The sequence below is a fragment of the Anopheles stephensi genome, chromosome 2 (assembly GCF_013141755.1).
Source record: "Anopheles stephensi strain Indian chromosome 2, UCI_ANSTEP_V1.0, whole genome shotgun sequence".
NCBI classification, from domain to species: domain Eukaryota; kingdom Metazoa; phylum Arthropoda; class Insecta; order Diptera; family Culicidae; genus Anopheles; species Anopheles stephensi.
The window spans coordinates 86,075,055-86,095,184 of NC_050202.1; the positions used below are offsets into that span (position 1 = coordinate 86,075,055).

At 46.5% G+C, this 20,130-nt stretch overlaps 2 protein-coding genes across 5 annotated transcripts in view; one reads left to right on the forward strand and one right to left on the reverse strand.

Moving 5' to 3' along the window:
* LOC118504940 (dipeptidase 1) overlaps positions 1-20,130 on the forward strand; it is a 123,796-nt gene that overhangs the window by 30,871 nt on the left and 72,795 nt on the right. For 3 of the 4 annotated variants that reach the window (XR_004905374.1, XM_036040035.1, XM_036040036.1), the window contains exon 3: positions 16,229-17,293. The gene's annotated coding sequence lies outside the window, so the exon portion shown is untranslated. The remainder of the gene's footprint in view (positions 1-16,228; positions 17,294-20,130) is intronic. The other variant, XM_036040037.1, reaches the window with a different exon arrangement.
* Positions 5,467-9,938, reverse strand: LOC118504938. The gene is made up of 7 exons (XM_036040034.1): positions 9,689-9,938; positions 8,720-8,900; positions 8,355-8,461; positions 7,029-7,114; positions 6,196-6,715; positions 5,992-6,081; positions 5,467-5,876 (listed from the first exon to the last, which is right to left on the reverse strand). Exons 1-7 carry the CDS (start codon positions 9,902-9,904, stop codon positions 5,754-5,756), a joined length of 1,323 nt encoding a protein of 440 aa, XP_035895927.1. The 5' UTR covers positions 9,905-9,938; the 3' UTR covers positions 5,467-5,753.

The following is a 20,130-nucleotide window of genomic DNA, read 5'->3' on the forward strand; positions in this document are numbered from 1 at the left end:
GTGTCCCACATCGGACGCTAGCTGTCGGTCGGGGTGAGGGGGCAGTATTCGCTTTTATTTGACGCACTCCGTCGTATCCTTTTCGGGAAAGGTTGTGCGATTTTGTCACCCATCCACGGTGGAAGGGGCCAGCACAAACAAGCGAGTGATTTATGGAACGGCCCAAAGGACGACGACGACGACGTTTTTGCGAACTGGCTAAGCTGGCCGGTACGCTTTTTGTCGTTGGATGGTTTACAGCACCGCAAACACTAATGAAGATCGCTTTTTTGGGTGGTAGCTGGTTAATAACACACACACACACACACACACACACACACACACACACACACACACACACACACACACACACACACACACACACACACACACACACACACACACACACACACACACACACACACACACACACACACACACACACACACACACACACACACACACACACACACACACACACACACACACACACACACACACACACACACACACACACATACAATCACCACCAAAAAGCAGCTAGTTCATAGAGTAGGCTAGACTTTTGAACGGAGACAAACCCACCGATCGGCACAGTTTGATAGATGAAATGTATTTATCTTGTGCGGTGCTTTTTCGTTTAATGATAGTGTACCGTGTGGGGCTGTTTTTTTCCGGTAAAACTTTTCCACAAACCAACATGGCAACAAGCTGGCTTGATTGACACAATCGGAAAGGCGCGTGGTACATCTTAACCTGTAGAGTATTATTAAGATTACGCTTGTGGTTTAATGAGTTTTCCGTCTTCTTTCTCCAGATTCGATGGAAAATTTTGCAAAAGCTTTTAAGATAACCCCAGCGAAACAAAAACGATCAATTTCATCCGAAATCATTGATGTTTGTTTGCCTTACCGCAATATTAGCCGCAAAACGAGTCACTGCTAGCTCGTTCAGGCTCGTGTTTTACCAGGATAAAAGGGGAACCCCGCGTCAACACCAACAACCGGCTTCCTTCGGTACAGGTAGCCTTTTCACTCTAGCTAAATTGAATTGCTCGCTGCTCGTTGGTGTGTTGAAATGTTAATCAAATTTCGAAAAACGCTTTTGCGTTTGCTTTCTTTTACTTTCCATAGACCGAGACGGGTTTGTTGTTATTTTTATCGCTGGAAACACTCCATGCTTGTGATACAGGGAACAGTAGATGGAACTGTTTGGCGCTGTGTGTTGTTTTAAGTGGATTTGCACCCATTTCCTAGAGCGAATATAGGATGCGAAGTAATCAATTACACTTTTCGGAGAAAGCTATACACTGCTTTGCATTTCATTAGTTTATGGCAATCGTCTTGCTGCCTTTTTGCTGTATGCTAAGTGATGCTGAGAAGTGTACCGATGCTATAACGACTATCAAGGAACACTTTTAAAACCATGTGTTGAAAATTAGATCACCATCCTGTTACCTCCACAAAAGAAAGTATAAATCTATTTAAAACTTCATTTCGAATTTCACATCCTTTTACGGCAGCCTCAGCCGACCGTGCATGACTTAACGCTCGCGCACCTACATCGAACCCACAAAGTACTGGGCGTCTCCATCGAATAAATACATTTAGCCACGTACAAACTTTTTCACTCATCGCTCTTCCGCTGTTTGTTTATCCTTGAACTTAGCGGAACGACGCACGACCAAACCTGACGACGGGCTTGCAAGTTCACCACCGCTACCACCGCGGCATTAGCGAGTTAAAGTGCTTCCGCACTGTGACGGTGATGACGGAACTTTCGTATTGTCGGAGCTTTTTTGGAATGCTGGAGCTGCCCGGGTGTTTTTTGCTCTCTCCTTTTGCCCGTCGAATATGCTCGATCTGCAGATCTGCTCCACCTCTGCCAACCACTCACTGAAGCACACAGCACCGATAGGCGCACGGCACACCCAAGGAGAAGGAGCGCAATTCATGAATACTTTAATCCTCTTTTCACTGTATTTCGATCGGATGACTCTTGTGTCAATATTTATCCTATTCTGTGCAGCATTTGTTCGAGGATTGTATATTTTGAATTTCAATGTTCGCAATCCGGTGTGCGAAACGGAGCGATTTAAAAATCAAGCACCTTCTTACTGCTTGTTAAAACGGTTCAGTTGCACATGGTTTCAACCCTTACGGCGCCCCGTTTCTTTTATTCTGAGTAAAAGAATTTCATGATATTAATACGGGAGATTCATGTGGTGCAACTTTTAATGAAAAAATGTTTTTTCAACTTAAAACGTAAACATGCTTCATAATTGGGAGCGAGGAAGAAAAAAACACTCTTCCTTCCAACCTCCAAAAACACATTTCCACTTTCAAATGGAAAACTTTATTGCAAACGTGCTGCGCGGTTAGCAGTAACGGTTTAATTTGTGCACAAAATAAGCGAAACACCGCAAAGTAACATTCTACCCTGACCGAAAACTATCCTTTACGGTCGCTCCCGCTTACATTGCATATGTTTTCTGTTTTTGTTTGCAAATTCCTGTGTGCCACTCTAGGTTGCCCAACACCGACCGACCGACCGTCCGATCGACCATCGGCCCCTTAGCTGCCAAGGGCTACCTCTACCTGTTCTTGTATTTTCTGCTGGCTCATTTTTTCCAGGGGCATGTTTGCAATCCGCTTCGTTTAACGGTGGTGAAAATTTGCATCGGACGCTGAGGCCAAAACGAGGGGCCAGTTACAAAATGTAATAACTAGAATAATTTCAAACCTGGCCAAACCGAGCACTTTGCATCGCTCGGTGGAAAAGTCGGACCGGGTTTTGCATGTACAGGCGCTGCATGTGGAAAAGTTTTATCGAGGTGAGCGGTGAGCGTGATAAGTGCGATGCGGATGCGTCTTATCGTCAGCTGAGATGAGCCATTTTAAGGATTCGCCCGAACGGATCCTGGGCTGCATTGCGAGCTGCATGTTTGAACGGCTCCCATATGCCGTCTGCCTGTTGCAGAATGCAGAAAACATGACCCGGCCAAATCAACCTGCCAACCTCGTAAGGGTTGGCAGGTGTCGGCATGAAGGCACCGAAAGAATGCCCCATTGTTAAGTGAGCCCGGGAACACGGAACAAGGGGAGCACAGAAATGCGCACGAAGCTCGTGTATGTTGGCATTACAAAAGGGAAGGAAAACAAAAACACATACATACTAGCAGTAGGACTGGCACGCCGGGTTCAACCCTCACCTTGGCCTCCATTTGTAGGGAACGGGAGAGGGGTGGGTTTGAGGTAGCTGAGTGGGGTCAGGAAAACACCTTGCCTTCGCTCGCTTTGTCCGCACAATGGGAACATTCGCTCGTGTGCGCTTGTAGCCGAGCATTGTCGTTATTGTTCCTGTTACCTTTCTGTTCGCTCCGAATGTTTGCTGCCTTTTCACTGCACCGAGCCCGATTGCCTGGGTTTCGCTTGCCAACCAAGGGAGCAGTTTTAATTTCTTTCCCATACGCCCGTTCGCTCTTTCCCAGCACTAAAGGAGCATGTGAGGAATCCTGGCTTTTTCCTTTTTTTTTGCTCATGTGTTTTTGGTGCAAGCTTAACAAGCACAAGCTTTTCCTCTATTGTGGCAGCTTTAGTTTAACTTTTATTTTCAACTCTCTCCCTCTCTCTCTCTTGCGCGTTTTCTCTCTGATAGCCTTCACTTTGGCCCCTTCACTCGAACCACGTCCCGGGAGTATAATCTTAGGGCAAATGGGCATCCCATTCCATTCGTCACCGGATCGTACATTGTAACGGGAGCAAACGTCAGACACATCAACCGGGCTGCCGTTCAGTATGAAAGGGGAATGGATTTTCATGCTCGGGAAATTTGTTTTTCCCGAACAGAAAACACTTTTGCCAACACGCGTTCGGTAGCAAAAGTTCCCTAGCTCGCCTTCACATTTCCGTGTTAATTAGCGTAATGAAGCTAAGTCGTTCTCGAATTTAAATTGCTGTGAGGGAACAGTTTTTGCATCACTTGATCGGTGGCCACCTACACACACAAACACACGGTATCGTAATGGAGGAAGTTTCGTACCCGGGTTGACCGCTACACACAAAACCACTTCATGATCGTAGCTAATGATTTGCCGTTTTGGGACGCATGTTACTAGCATGTTCGGTGCCAGCCAGGCGCGCCTTCGAATGGGTTCTTGAGAAGACTGCTCACCTTACGACTCACTGCTACTGCTGCCGCTGTTCCCGAAACTCACGCAAAAGAACATTGTCTAAATGACGGTCTAATGTTCGCCCCATTTAAACCCACCCGTAGTCTCATGACATTTGAAAAGCTCACCCCACCATCTTCCACCCCATTTTCTCCCCTCCACGTTGCATTTCGTTGTGTACAATTTCGGAATCGCCAGTAATAAATGTACTTACTTGTAATTATGGCCCCCACTGGAGGCGGCATTAACCGGTCTTAAACGTTTTCCCGCCCTCCCGTGTCTCGTCGTTGCTGCTTGCGAACGCACCTACTGTGCTGTGCCGTGGTTAACTGCTGAAAGTGTCGACGGCGACCCAGTTCTGGTGCGGCAACTGCCCTAGCCTATTGTGCCGCCCGGGCGAGGATGTTTTGTAAAGCGATTATTACAAACTGTTACGGGCTTAATGGTTACCAGGCGCTGGTCCACTCATCATTGTTACCGGTGCTTAGTGCCGTGCATAGTTCCTAAGCAAGTGATTCCCCACGCACATTCGTCTGATGCTCAGTGGCACACGTGCTGGTGCGGTGGTGTGGTTGCACTTTGAGAGAGAAGCGGGAGGACGACTGTAACGAGAGCAATTAAATGATCACTGGTTGGTGAAGTACGTTAAACACTACATTAAAGTGGTTGTACCCGCCGTGTTTCTTAAGGAACGAGAATGAAAGGACTTGTTAATCGGCGTTATTAAAACAAAATGTGTAATCTACAACAGGGCTGGATGGGTTGGCCAGGATGCGGATTGCAATTTAAGCTTTATTTAAAATCTCATAAAATTTGAGTATTTTTTTTATTTCTTTCACAGATATATACTCAAAAAAAGATCATAGTTTTTATTATATTCCTCAAGTATTAAGAATAAGGTAGACAATGATTGTTTTGAAAAAAAACTCTCCTAACATGCAGTTTGCATGATTCCGACTATGTATCTCTAAGCCCCTAAAATTATGCAATACACTGAACACCTCTGAATTGAAATTCAAACGGATGAAAACTGATTCAAATAAAGAAAAATAAAGATGAAAGTGAAATGAAGATTTGTTTTATTCGTATTCTCTTGCGATCAGTTTTGTTAAAAAGCACAAAAATTGCTTTCTAGTAAGAAGTCTAGTCAACAGGGTAATTTGAGCTCAAGGTTGAACCGTTATGGTATTGGCAATTTATATCAAAAATGTTCAAGATAGCTATAATCTCGATTTAGTTCTCAAAGACAAAAACTAAGATGTGAAAATAAGTTTTTTATCATAAATTAATATAAGAAGCTATCTATTCAGCTGTTATTCAATGGCTTCCTTTATTTCTTTGTGCAATAAAGTTCGTATCCCGATTTAAATCAAATTAATCATGCAATAATTTCACTTTTCACGCACACTTCAAATGGACGCTTTTGCCGTGTATTTCACGTTTGTGCCTCAACTACACCAGATGGTGTGAAAGATGTTCACCTTTGTTAGCTGCGATCGATCGATGATAGAACACGCGTAACGAGACCTCCAACCACCCAACCACATGGCCCATGCTAACCGCCATTTATCCAATTTCCATCGAGTGGGCCCGCCATCCATCCTTAGTGTGCCGAGTACTGGATTTGACTTTTGTCCTCCGAATCATCGTCATAGCCGCTGGACTGTTCCTCGGAAATTTTGAACTGTATCAACACGATCAGGTACGTCGTGATGGAGGAAGCTATCTGTCGGGGAGTGTGTGTGTGTGTGGGTGGAAGCAAGGGAGATAGAGAGATAGGAGAGCAACATTAATTACGTGTTCCGGAAATTCTGACCCGCGGAACGGTGTCGGTGCCTTACCCCCGTCAGCACGGACAGATCGATGGGGAACAGACCGTACGCGTTGAACTCGAGTGGATTTGTCACCATGAACGAAATCAGATCGTCCACCTATGCGGCCAACCCGGAAGCACGCAACCGGAAGAAACAGATCGGAACGGTTTTAATATCCGCGATTTTTAATTATGATACCGTCCGGTCACGCACCACCGCCCCCCGACTCACCTTGTTCCGAAAGTCATCGTCGGACGATTTGGACTTCATGAAGAACAGGAAATTGATCACCTTTTTCCACTTGAGCCGGACGTTTTCGCCGCTGGTAAACAGCGACCAGAACTCGATACCGTGCAGAAACAGCAGGCTGCACGAGGCGAGCGCATAGATCTCGGACCGGGACGCGGTAAAGCCGGACTTGATGTGGTTCAGCATGTAGTAGAGCTGCACGGTGACGCAGGTGAAGGCGGACAGCAGCGAGAAGATGGCCTGCTTGCCGAAACAGTGGTTTATCTTGACCGACAGGTCCTGCAGCATTTCGACCACCTCGCGGATGTGCTGTATCGAGTCGAGCGGGCTGATCGCCCGGATCTTGATGGTGGCGAGCGTGGTCAGCCGGTTCAGTTTGCCCTCGTGCATGCTCGGCAGATGGTTGCCGCCGCCCATCGCCATGTTGAGCGTTTTGTACTGGGCGTGCCCGTGCGTTGCCTGCGGTTGCAGTGCCAGGTTTTCCACGCCAACCGGAAAATTACTACACACCGGAGAATGGTGCAAAATGTTATTCACCAGATGGGTGGAAAAATTGGAATCATTCGAGCTAACTGGGGTTTCTTTTTTTCGGTTGCTCGGTGCAACACGGTGAATAGCACGTGCGTGTGTGTGATTGGCAGTGTGTGTGTGAAAAGGTCATTCCGGGGATGAATACCGGAAACGGACACCCGTGCTCACATGCAATCGCGTGCGTGATGAGATTCGAATTGGGCTGTGAGTGCAAGTGTGTTAAAAAAGTGATGCAGTTGATAGGGGTTGAAAAATGTACAACACAGTGCATCACGGTTGATTACTTCATGCCTCTCAGCAGCAGCATGGCACGATCCGACAGATACAGGATGCAGCCGGCGAACTGGAAACTGAACAGAAGCAATCCAAACTGGTTCGTTGAGCCAGCATAGAAAAGATAAATTGAAAATACACAAATAAAATTATTCCACAAAAAAAACCATTTGCCTTTACACCGTTACGCTTTACAAAGCAAAAAATTTTCGAGAGCACATTTATCACCCAAGCGCTTAAGAAAATATGATTTTTCCTTTATGTTCCAAAAAAGGATTCGCTAATAAACCTACCATCATTTATGCTGACTTTCGAACATCAGCACGCAATGCGGGCTTTCAAAGCAGATTCATCGCGTCATGCCGCAAGTCATGGTGCAAGCGATCCGGTAGGCTTTTGCACATTTCCATACAAAAACGGTTTTCAGTCCAATTCTGCCACATCACGGTATGGCCCGCTGTTTTCTTTTTTTCGCTGGCCAAGCGATTAGGAACATCGACACAACGTGAAAAAAAAAAACAACTCCATCGCCCTGGAATAGACTTTTATTGCCATTCATCTGAAAGTCAAATCCGATGCGTACGATGAGTCTTCTAATGGGTCTTACTCGTTGATCCTTCCCGAAGTACTCTTCTGGGAAGCTTTGCTCGATCAGGGTAATTAACTTCCCGTGCACTTTGATGCACAATTCTGGGCGTTTGATGGCTTTTTTTGCTGTTGCGCCGATCTTTTGTTGACTGGCTTTTGGGGCCGAGAAGCCTTTATCGAGCCTGGACGAAGTGCTAGAGAGCTCCCTTAAATGGGCACAAAATGCATCTGACAGTGCTCGTGGAAAAAATGACCACTCAGATAGGGAGCATTTACAAGACTTTTCCATTCACAAAAATTGCAAAAGCTTTCGAGGCAGCAAAAACAAGAACCCGTAACAACTAAACCATGACTTAATTGCCTGTGAAATGAATGCAAACCTGTCGACTGTTTTGTGTCCTTTGACACAGCTTAGTTACGGATTCGGTAGCCAATTTCGAGCTTAATGCCAGCAGTTTTTCATTGCAAACAACAACCATCCCGTTTGATGGTGTTTCAGGTCACTCCCACGGGTAGTTGGCCACAAAACATAAAACATTCCCAAAAACAACCTACCCTAATGCTGGGCATCCGGCGACCTCACCCACCAACCCATGGCAATGTGTACAATTCTCTAATCACTGAGCCAAAGGCCGATAACAGAGTGACGGTTGCTAGGTTTAAGCTGGTTTCGTGGTGCCTCCTCGTTACCTTTATTTCGGACCGCGTGCGGGGCTGGTGCGCATGGTTACGATAAACGAGCTTCTTACCTTCGGCATACAGAAAGCGATCCAATAAAGCAACGTCCATATACGGTTCCAATTAACTCCGATCAAATAAGTCAGCGCACCGATAGTACTGCCACAGGTCATCGTGACTGTCGCGAGCCCGCGTGTGCCAAGTGATTCGAATGGCATTGAAAATAAAGGAATCGAATATGGACATCATTAGCAGCGGTTGAACGATTCCCGGTCCTCAGCTCGTTACATCACGCTTGATGAGGTTTTGTGTTTGTACACTTTGTCGTTCTCGTTTCTTTTTTTGGGCACGCTCACAGTACAGTCACACGGGCATGGTTTAGCAATCACTTAACTGCGAAGGGTATCACCACTCCGACGTCCTTGAAAATACTCACCAATACACGCCAGGATGGACACACGTCGCATTTTGACGTTTGGCATCGTGAAGGAAATACCAAACTGCGTTCGCAGCTTATCATCACAGATGGCAAACGTGGTCAGGATCTCGTTCGCCATCGTGCGATGCCGGATGGCAAAGACGAGCGAGAAAATGTACGCGAACGAGTTGGGAATGAACTGGTTTCGGGAAAAAAGAAAGAACAAAAGTTTTCGGGGTGAAATCACACTAATGTCTGGATTAATAGCTACTCCATTAGAAGTTAATAATTACAGATTGAGAACTTGCTTCAGTAGGTCACGGAAACGTCTGGAGTTATTTTTTGTGCCAGACGTCCTAATGGGTGCGACGGAAGAAGAAAAAAGAACTCAGTGCAGTAGGAAAAAGAAATCTAGACTGTAACACGAGTTGCAGAAGCAACGCCTAAATGTATGCAATTCTAAGTAACAGTCATTTCAAACTTTCAGAAGGTATTTTAAGGAATTTATCAATTGGTGCTTTTAGTGATGCATAATGAAATATCGATCTCAACGATATTGAAGAGAAACCTATTCACATACTTCCCGTCTGATGTCCTGCGATATGAGTTGTATTATACATATAATACTATTTACTATTATAAACGATGCTACTTTAGAATAGTCTAGGTGGATCAAGAAGCGAATATTTCGAGTAGTTATCCTACTCAAGACATAGAATATTATTCTCCAAAATCCACCATTTCCCTTGGTTTCCCGAGACGATCTACAAGTAATTCAATTAATTTTGATCGTAAACTTTAAGCCACGAGCACGACGAAAAATCCATTTTCCTATCCGGCTCCTTCAGAAAGCTCATCAAACTCTAGTTGGGTATTGTCCGTTTGATAAAATTGATTTCCTACGCTCGCCCTTTAAAACATTCATTCGGGTTTGTCCCACCGGCGGTGGCAGTCCCAGACCCAACGGCTCGTTCGTCCGTGGCTCACCTGTATCCAATTAGCGGCGTTGGAAATGTCGGACGTGTTGCCACTCTGCCAGAAGATGCTCACCAGACAGGATGAGTAGAGCAGCAGCACCGTGTAGGTCGGCAGCAGCTGCTTCACGTAGCTGGCCCGCGTATTGACCGGTACCGTCGTGTCGAGCGGGTACGGACACAGCCCGAACAGCTTCGAGAACAGGTAGAACGATTTCATCGGCTGCATCGTGAGCGCTTCGATAGGGAACCGTAAATCTCGACGCTCGAACTGCCACTGATGACCGAGACCATGAAATTAATGTTTCATGCGACTAAACTTGGCGGCCAATTTCGGTCCATCCGACCCCCGCTTGCCCGGGCTTGCCACCGGAGCAAATGAAACGGTCGTTAAAGGAGGAGCCCACAGTTGCTTCATCCTGTACGTTGCCTTGCAGTGGCGTGAGTTTGGTTATTTTCTCGATGCGCGTACAAACAAAAGACCTTCCTCAAGACGGAACCACCCCGGTCAGGTTTTACCGTGCCCGGGACGGACCGATTACCGACACAATGTCACACGGCGACGCGTCTGGGAACTCACCAGGGGAGGACGCCGGGAACCAAATGCAATTATCTTTCAATTTAGATAATGCGTTTTTCCCGATCTCCATTTCCACATCGTTGGATCGTCGTCGTCGTCGTTCGGTTTTGGCGTCACATTGACAGCGGTCTGACGTACGGACGGAACGGGCGACATGTTCCATCATTTGCTCGGAAACACCACGGCAGCCGGAAGCCGTCTATGCAACCCGCAACACGGCATCATGCTCCGCAAGCGGAGATTCCAATCTTATTAGCTGTGGTTTACTGCCGGGAACGATGGTTGCATATTTCCGACCGACTGGCAACATGAACTACGCCTGCAGGGAAGTATCCCGTTCACCCGCGAAAAGGCATCCAGCACGTTAAGGATGCAGTACGGCACAGGACAGTTCATTTCGCGGATATAAACTACGAAATCAACGAGCAATCTCGTTTAGCTGCTCCGGAATGGGTTTTGCAGGTAGAGCATGAGCGGATGCTGCTGTAGGGGTCGGAAGAAAAGACAATTTCCACTAAAAAATTGATAGAAAATATTTTACCATTCCGGTAAAAGCAAAAGCCTCGGAAAATCACCTATCCCCAGCCCCGAACGATTACTGCCGCGAAAGGAAATTGACATTCCTATCGGGAGGAAATGAATTTCGAAAGACACTCCAATCACACAGGAAGGCGCATAATTGAGTTTGGTTACTTTCTGTCTCCTTCGAAGGTTCTATTCGTCCTCGGTGAAAATGGGACGGTCTTTCCTCTCTTTCCCCCTTTGTCCTCCTTCACCCCATTCCCGGTCTTCATCCATCGAAAGTAAATAGATATTAACGATAATCAGCCAAATGAAACAAAGCCCCAAAATTTTCTGGCCCCGGGAATGTGGATATTGTTCCGGACGCTTTTCCCATCCTCAGCCTACCCACAAGACAAAACCCGATTTTTCCCACGCATTGCCACGGCCCGGTAACGCTCGGAGGGCTCGATGCCAGGTCCCAAACAACGATGCTTCACAAATCGGAAGGATTAATCAACGGAACGATAGAGAATAGCTTTATTTATGGCCACACCAACGGGGTGGCGGGAGTTGGGTTGGGAGGGAAATCCGGGAGGAAGTAAGAAGGGGAGTAAAAGTAAAAACATGCCCGAAACTTTTTCCATTTGTCCGATCTGGGTTGAAAGAGCCGGAGTAGCAAGGGATGAGCTTTCACCTTCTTCAATCAGCTCGAATCGCTTGAGTCGAACAAATTTTCTTCAGTTTTTGGGAAGATTTTGGTCTTGCTCGGGGTTTTCCTGAACGAGCCCCATTGGCTGAAAGTTTTTCCCACACAATCCGTTTTCCCTTTCATCGTGTCTCGTTCCTTGAGCTTCGGGCGTAACGCTGCGTACACCATTTAGCTTCATTTCATCGGACAGACTGGCGGACGGCGCGATGCGGCAAACTGTAACTGTAATTGCGATTCGGGAAGGCAATGAAATTAGGAGCGAATCCTTTCAACCTCAACCGAATTAGATGACAGCTTCTGTCCGGTAGTTTCGCTCCGTTGACGTTCGGTTATTTTAATAGCTGAAGCTGGAACGCTTTTCATTTAACGCACAGTGCGCAGCGCTGGAAGCTCGGTTGAGGGGACAAATTTATTTTCAGTCCCAGATCAAACATCAACCCCTAACGAGAACGACGAGCATGGAATTGGCCCACGGTCCGGAAAGAAAACCCAAAGAATTCTCAAACCGACCCTGTGACAAATGTGACAAATAAATGTACGAGTGAAGATTATTTGACCCTAGGACGAACACGATTACGGTCGTCGGGCGAGGGCTGCTTTGTGAAGTGCAACCATCGAATCCCATCAATCAGTCCCTCTCCGAATGATTTGACTTCTTGCCATCGTTTAGCTGGTTTAGCCGTAGTGAGAGAAACATTTTTCTGAGCTACGGTTAGAATATTAATGGGCAAATGGAGATGCTCGGTTTTTGAATGCATCCCGCAAACCGAATCATTTGTGGAAAACTTGATCGAATAAGAAATTGTTTGCCACCGATCTCGGGATCATTATCTCGGGTTCTTTGCCGTGGGAAAACGTTTTCCAAGCGGGGTGCGCTCGTTTGCTGATAATAGCAGCAACGCACATTATGCACATGAGGGATTTTTCGCTAATGGAAATCGCTTTGTTACGCCGCCCGGTTCCGGAAACACAAAGCATTTTCCGATTCATTTCCCACTCTAAACGCTATGATAAAGCCATTCCAAACGGTGCAGCTAGCCCGATAAAACCGAGGTTTCCGAGGGTGCGTTGAGGAAAATTTGACGGGATATAAACCAAAATATTCAATTGCGAAATCGACCAATTCGACCATCCCCATCGCTATACCCGCCGCGCAATAAAATAACACTTACAGCCAGCACCATTGTTATCTAAGGCACGGGGTTTTGATAAAACATTACACCCGCATCGAACAGTAAAATATGAAACAGCGTGCAATGTAGGTGCCGCCTGCATGGGAAATGGAAAACTCGGTGCTAAAATTTTCATCCAATAGCACTACCGGACCCTCATTTGCTTACCAGCTGTCTGCTTCGCCCTCCTGTTTTTAACACACTTGCCGTCTCGTAAATAAACCATCTCACTGCCCAAACCACCAGCCAGTAACGCGCCATCCGATCGATTGGCTGATTTATGCTTGCGCACTGAAAAATTCATTGCAACAGACGTGCAATTGAGTCAACGACCGGCGGAAATCCACTGTGACGGATGTGTGGTACGCATCGAGTGCAATCAATGCCCGGTGAGTTAAATTGGCAAAATACAGACCTCGCGTTTTCCGTAAATAATTTCTAAAAAGGTCATGGAGGGCGGTTTCAGAGAGTTTTCACCCGGAGCTGATGAGACTGATTTGAGCTGTAGCAAAACTGTCAGCTTTATTGTGTCGTCCAGTTTGGAAAAAAGGAAGGATTTCATAAGATTACTACTGGAGCACTCTTACCTTCTTATCTTAAGGGATGGATAAGCAGTGCATCAGCCTCGAATTTCGAGAACCCAGCACGGTTAAGTCATGAAGGTGAGCCTAACCTTTGAATCCTTCCGTTCGTCTGTGCTTCCGAGATTACCACGAAAACCCCTTAAAAAAGGGGTGGTTTGTGCCCCGGCTAAAGCCCGCCATTGGCACAAGGATTCGGAGGTCCCCGTGCGTGAGGATCCCACTCAAATTTATGACGGTTTCTTATTGGTTCAATTTAAATTTTATTCCTCCCGGATCAAAGGTGAAAGTATGGTTCCGCTGCGATACCGTACTAACGCGACACAATACTGCCGCGTTTGAATTTCTTGAAGTATTTCGCAAGGCGTACCGAGGAGGGCGGCGGCCCCAAAGACTAAGGACGGCGAGACAGCTTAACAATGCCTCCACCCTAATCGTTATCCGGAACCCTTTTCCCTGGTAAGAAAATGCGCAAATTTTTCGGTTAAAAAGGGGACCCAAAACACTGCAGGAGACAAAGTACGACTTTTGCCACCCCCCCTTGTTGGTCGGTTATTCGCTCGCCATCCTCGGGGTTGAAGTGCCACACAACGTGGAAAACAATTTTCCGATTTACTGCGGCTTGTGACCGGGCTTTTTATGAAAGCGATAAAATCTGTTAATTTAATTCTTGGGTCGCTTGGCCTTCAAAACCTTGCAGTGCATACATTCGGGCGCAATACATAGTTCGAGCAGATCCTTCCACGTTACTCATATCTAATGCTTTAAGAATCCGTCCCCGAGTGTACGACCTGTTTAACTGAGATTTTCCAAACAAAAAAAAAATGAGAAAACAAAAATACGTAGATTACATGGCTTTGAAGATCTTCCATGTCAGCTAGATCTCCAGTTTTTAATCTCACTGTACATGGTACAATGGTTAATGGATGCCGGATTCTGAGTCCCTCCGAGTAAACCGAGCGAATCTTTCACCCGCAATGCTTTTCCCGGTCGGTTGAGTCCCTTTTTCCCGATAAGGAAAATGCAAATTAAAAGTGTACTTAAGACTATGAATGATTCAACCCGGGGACCGTGAAGTTCTCGCTTGTCGGAAACCGGGTGGAATGAGGGCAAACCCTAAAACAACGCAATGGCATAATAATAATAAAACAAGTAACCGGAATGCTTTTGCCAGGAGCAAGCGAAGGTGTCTCGCCCAAAAAACAACCATAATTAATATTCCATTTCACTTTCAATACCGAGCCGAACAAGCCAGGCGCGTTTCTCAGAGCGCATCACAAAACGGGGCTTTACTAATTCGAGTGCTGTTTTTTTGGGGACAACCACCGACACACGACAGGTGGGATTATTTTTTGCTTCTTTTTTTGTGCTGTCCCGGTTACGTCCAACGTAAGCCAACGCCTGATGACAATTTGATGGACATTTCATGAATTAGTAAGCGACATGGCGCGGGTTCTGCCTGATGAGGGATTCGCAGTTGTCAACGCGTAAGATCCCTGAAAACCCCCGACCGAACGCTAATGGTGTGCGGGACTAAAAAGGTGTGAACACACGCACCCCCAAGGCAGGACGGGAAAAATAGTTCCCGCCCGGTGTTTGATTTTGTGTGATGCGAAACAAGAATACACAACCGCTCGACAATAAAATCACACCACGAAAACTAGCCAACTTTCCCAAGGCTTCGTTCTCCGCCCCTTTTCGGAGGCTATTTTGCCGAGACAGAAGCGCTCGCATCTCACTAACTGTCCGACAAATGAAACTGATTAGGAACGGGCCGGATGGAATTTATTACCAGCTGCTGCTGCTGCTGCTGTTGCTGGTGGCAGGCACTGAGCTGAATTATTGATGAGTCACCACCACTACAACGGTGACGCTCGGGATCGATCATCGTGCCCACCGGGAGCTCGGACCCGGACCCGGAGCTTATCCGAATCCACCAAGAGGACCATCCCATTAACGAATCCTCTTGTCCCGGTGGCTAGTGGCTCACGGGCCAGCTGGGACAGTAATCATTTTCTGATAAATGGCACAATTCCACATTCGGGTCAGCGCTTCAGCTCAAATCACTTCCGTCGTGGTGAGCTCTCGCCCTCTTTCGCTTTCTCTCCCACACCGAACTGCGAAACTCTTCCTCGAAACGTATCGGTATGCGCCCTTGTTTGAACGACCGATCGTTCGACCCTTTTATTTTTTCCGATCTCTACCCCACTATCGGACCGGGAACTGGTACTTTGGCCATTGTGCCGGTGCCGGTGATACGGATACGCGCCCGGAATAGGCAAGTCCACCTGACCGTAAAGAAATAAGAAAAGCAACCGACCGAATCACAACCCCCGGCGAGGACGATGGTCTGTCGGACTTTTCGGGGGGGTGGTTTCCCTTTGAACAAAACGGTTTTTGGTTTTGGGGCTGTCGAAAAGTCGCATCAATTACGGAACCTTTTGCGCGACCGTACTGTTCTATCGTCGCTTCGTCGTTGCGTTCCGGATGTGTGTTATTCGAAGCTTTTTTGGCTGTAGAAAAGCAAAGAAAACGATATTCTTCAAGAGGGATCTCTCACGATAAGCTTAGAAGGAAGTAGAAGGGCATTGACTTTCCTGGGGATGGATCTCCCACAAGTGAAGTGAAAAACCGCTTCGGTCATCATGTTGCACAAGAAATGGTGTGGTAAATGATTTCGAACTTCTTCACCACTCTGCAACGATGCAGGACGCCCGAGAAAGTGGACCCGTCCAGAGCTTATTGGAAGGTCCAGCTTTAGACACTGAGGTTGAGAGGTCGATCGTTCGACGCGGAGGGTTTGAAGACTCGGTTTTTGTTGTTGCTCGTTTTGCTGGTTCGTACAGCTTGGGTCAACTTCTTGGTAGAGGGTCATAAAAACTTGTGTCGCACATCGTGTGTGCCATGTTTTCGCAACGCGTTACTGATGGTGTTAGTAGCTGCTTACTGCTTGCTTCCCCGGTTGATGGTGAATAAAAACGTTCTTTATTTTTATTTCTTCTTTCAGACTCCTGCTCAAGGACAAGTGGAACCCTAGCCCACGGTAAGAAGCCCTAATCGAAGTGACACCGGTCTAGAAGCGAGGCAGCAACAAAGCAACATTACCACGGAATGTTTCTTGCCGTATCGAAAGGGCATAAATTAGAAATGCAATAAATTATCAATCCTGACCCTCGGGTTCCCTTACGCCCGACCACCGGACAACCCCCGGAAAACCCTATCAAGGGAATCAACTTTCTGGGAGACATTTTAGTCCCTAACTCCTCAACTCGGGAACAGACCTTCGGGACTGCAATCTGAAAGCTTCTCCCACCAGAAAAAGGGAAAAGTCAAGGTTTTCCACCGAAGCTTTCCCAGTTGTGCATGTGTGTGTTTTGATGTTGAAAAGTGTTTCCTTACTTCCGTGTGTTCGTTTGTGTTGTGTAAGGCGTGCGAGTGGAAAGTATTTAACGTGAAAGGTGAAGAAGGTTTCAAACATCTCCCATCCGCTCTCCAACGCGTTCGTGTGTGACTTCCAGGCCCGCTTTTTGCCCGTAAGCCTCCCTGGGTATGATGAGGCTGCAGTTCCCGGGCAACTAAGTGCTGTTGACGACGACGACGACGAGGTGCGTTCTTCTTACGAGTGGATAGGCGATAAGCGTGAAGCGTCTTTTTGATCGAGGATGAGTGAGCCGAAAAGAAACAGTGCCGGCTGTATGCAGAACGTACAGCAGTCGGTAGTGGATAAGAAGCACTAGAAGTTGTTGAATGAATAGAGAGTGATAGCGTAGCGGTGGGGCGAGAGGTGAAGAGGCATAGGAGCAAAGAAAAAACGCACACACACACACACCGACACGCTCATACTCGAGTGGAAATAAAAAGCCGTCTGCTCAGGAAACGACCCTTTTCATCCAAAGGATTAACCTTGTGCCCAAGGCGTGCAAAATCAAAACTTCAAGTGAAGCATCGGCTAGCATCGTGATCGGGAGAGGGACGGAGGAAGGGGGAAGAAGTGTGGGGGAGAGTAGAATCCTTTCATCCACTGGACCAACGAAAGGTAAAGCAGCGGACGCTTCCTTGATGACGCCGTAAGGTATGTATGCCATGCCCGCATTCGAAGCAAAGATTTGGCCTCAGGCACTGTAGGGATGATGATGCTGTTGATTTTTCCTTAATGGGACAAACCAGAACCCTCTGCGGCTGTGGTGGTGTTGATTCCATTGCGTTTTGCCACCCCCTCCCAACGGTAGATGATGTGCCCCCGGGGGGCAGTTTGTTTGAGGTGCTTCCTAAACATTTGTCATGTCGCCAGGGCTTAGTCTCAGCTCAGGTACGGTTTGAGGTTTTTCTGGACTCGAGAGTTTTAAATATTTATCATGTCTCCCTCGACGTCTTACAAAGGCAACATTCTTTCCTGTCGGACGGTCCGCTTCCGCTGGCTGGAACGATAAACGGACCAATGATTGAGGTGTGCTTCAATCTTTTATGTACGCTCGGTACCATCCATCTTGAAGTGTGAGACTTTCGGGACTGGGGCTGGGGATAGTGCTGCTTGAAAAAAACCCGGTACGCATTGATAAATGACGACCTAGAGCACAGTCCTGGGAGTAGTGGGAAACAATTTACGGGAGCGAACCACAGTGGTTTATTGGTGAAAATGTTTGGACCTTTAGTTAAAATTTATTTCGTAAAACTATTGGGAATTGGAGATAATGATAGACATTTGTAACGTTCCGTGGATGGAGTTAGATATGATAATTATAATTAATAAACGAAACTTAATCATTGGCTTGAAACCATTCGGAAAAGGATTCTCTGACAGAAATTTGAAAGAAGTTTTACTGATTGCATAACTTTAGGCGCAGCTTTTAATATTCCTGTAGGATTTCCGCTGATCATAATCAGGAACGAAACTGTGATATTAAGTTACTGTATACTTATTGTCTGCTATGCTAAGCCCATTCTTCGAATCCATTCTTAAATGAAATCTTATTAGATTGTTTAAGTTTAAACTAAAATTCAAAACCTTTTCCAATAATTATATTTGAAAAATATTGAATACTGTCAATATGGCGTCAAGCCGTCCAACTAGAAATATAAAATAAAAAATAAAAAATATTGAATACTCCATAGCAGAGAATGTCTTTATCATTTCCATCGCAATTTGGCCAGCACCTTCAAATCGAAGAAAAGGAGTGTGCCATAAGCGTGATCATTCAATTCCAAATTATCCCCCTTGCCCACGATTTATCGTGCATCATTTCCACCACTCGTCATGCAACTTTAGTGAGAAAAAATAACTCAAATACACACGCACACACACACATACACACCCAACCTACCGACGATTACCAACCGTAATGAACCACTTCATTTTCAGTGAGACAGTGAGCCAACGATTGAGCCATTCAGTAGTAGCAATTTGTCCAAGTCGCTCTGTTCCGGCCACTTGTGACTTGACTTTCACTTCACTTGAAAACCTGCCAAACCCATGTTGGAATGACACGCTACGGGACTCGGGTGGTTTGTTTTTTTTTTTTGCTCTTGCCAGTTTTTCCACCCCAATTCTACCACCGGGGGCTCTGCGAGCGAGCCACATTCAGCATGTATCAACCCTCGACTGCTTCTCCACTTAACTCGATTGATCCATTATTCAATCAGCCAAATAAAAGCTTATCTTTCTCTTTCGCTCCGGCCACACCCAGAACGGGCTGACACGGGAACCGGCCACGAGCACTGCCGGGGCCAAACCAAACGCGGGTTGCGAATTTTGCGCTTTTGTTTGTTCGTTCCGTTGATTTGCTGAAAGTTTAACTTTTAAAATGAGAAAAGCTAACATACCAACGAGCTAACTGGTATGCGTTTCTATCCCGAATAGCTGGACGAGAATGTCCGACGATCCGAGTGCGGTGAATGGTGAAAAACAGCGCATCACAGCACTGTGAAGCATCGTGTAGAGAAGTTCATGGGAACAAAAAAAAACCCCACCATTGCACTCACATTTTTTCACCGTTTTTTTCCGACGGCTTTGTGAGTTGTACAAAATGTACCCTTTTCTGCTGGCTGATAAGCTGGTGAAGCTTTTGCTGAAGCAGTTTGCCGAGTGGATCCGTATCGACCGATCCAAAGTGCGGTGATTGCCCGATAGTACAGTGTCACAGGCAACTTGGGCGCGCACCAACTGACTGATTGGTTCGTGTTGGACGTGAGTGGTTGCATTGATGACAGGAAGTAGCCCCGTCTCGGTCGATCGGACGAATGGCTAAATGCACTCCCACTTGCAAGCTTACAACCGAACACATGCACACCGGAGCATTTGGCCCAGTTATGCTATCACCATGTTTCCTGAGCTTTCTAATGCCATTTTGCAGTCTTGTTTCACTTTTCCATCTAATACCACACACACACACATGCAAGTCTAAAACCCCGGTTCTATTTAGCGCAAAAGGGTTCACTTTTCATTTCGCCCCATTTCGCTGTACTTGGGCATTTCAACCCCGCACTACAATGGCACTCATCACTATCACCAGCAGTTACTGACCGACCAAAGTGGTCCTTAAAATAACGTTCACTTTTACCAGTTACCCTCGTTTGCTAGGGGGGGAAAAACTTTAGAGTCGTTTCGTTCTTTTTACTACCACGCAACCAATCATGTCGCCCTGATGCGAAAGTGTACGCAGCAAACGAACCACCACTTCCGACACACTGATGTGACAGAATTCTGATGGTGCAGAATGGCGGTTAAAAAACGGCAAAACATTGCAACAAGACACACACACACACACATCGGATACATCCTAAACGAGACGCTTCTGTAGCCACAGGGCTACAACTGAAACTGCGGCAAACGCAGCAAAAGGTAAACATTAAACATTCATATGTCTGTATGCGCATTCTTCCGGTGTGCTCCCGGACCGATCCGTTCATTTG

Bases quoted from the DNA above. Each gene is read 5' to 3' on its own strand.
- LOC118504938 (XM_036040034.1), bottom strand. From the start codon at position 9,904: ATGCAGCCGATGAAATCGTTCTACCTGTTCTCGAAGCTGTTCGGGCTG. The intron at 8,462-8,719 runs GTGAGTATTTTC...GGCTCGCGACAG, and splicing joins GTCCATCCTGGCGTGTATTG to TCACGATGACCTGTGGCAGT. The intron at 5,877-5,991 runs GTAAGGCACCGA...ACTCCCCGACAG, and splicing joins ATCTGTCCGTGCTGACGGGG to ATAGCTTCCTCCATCACGAC.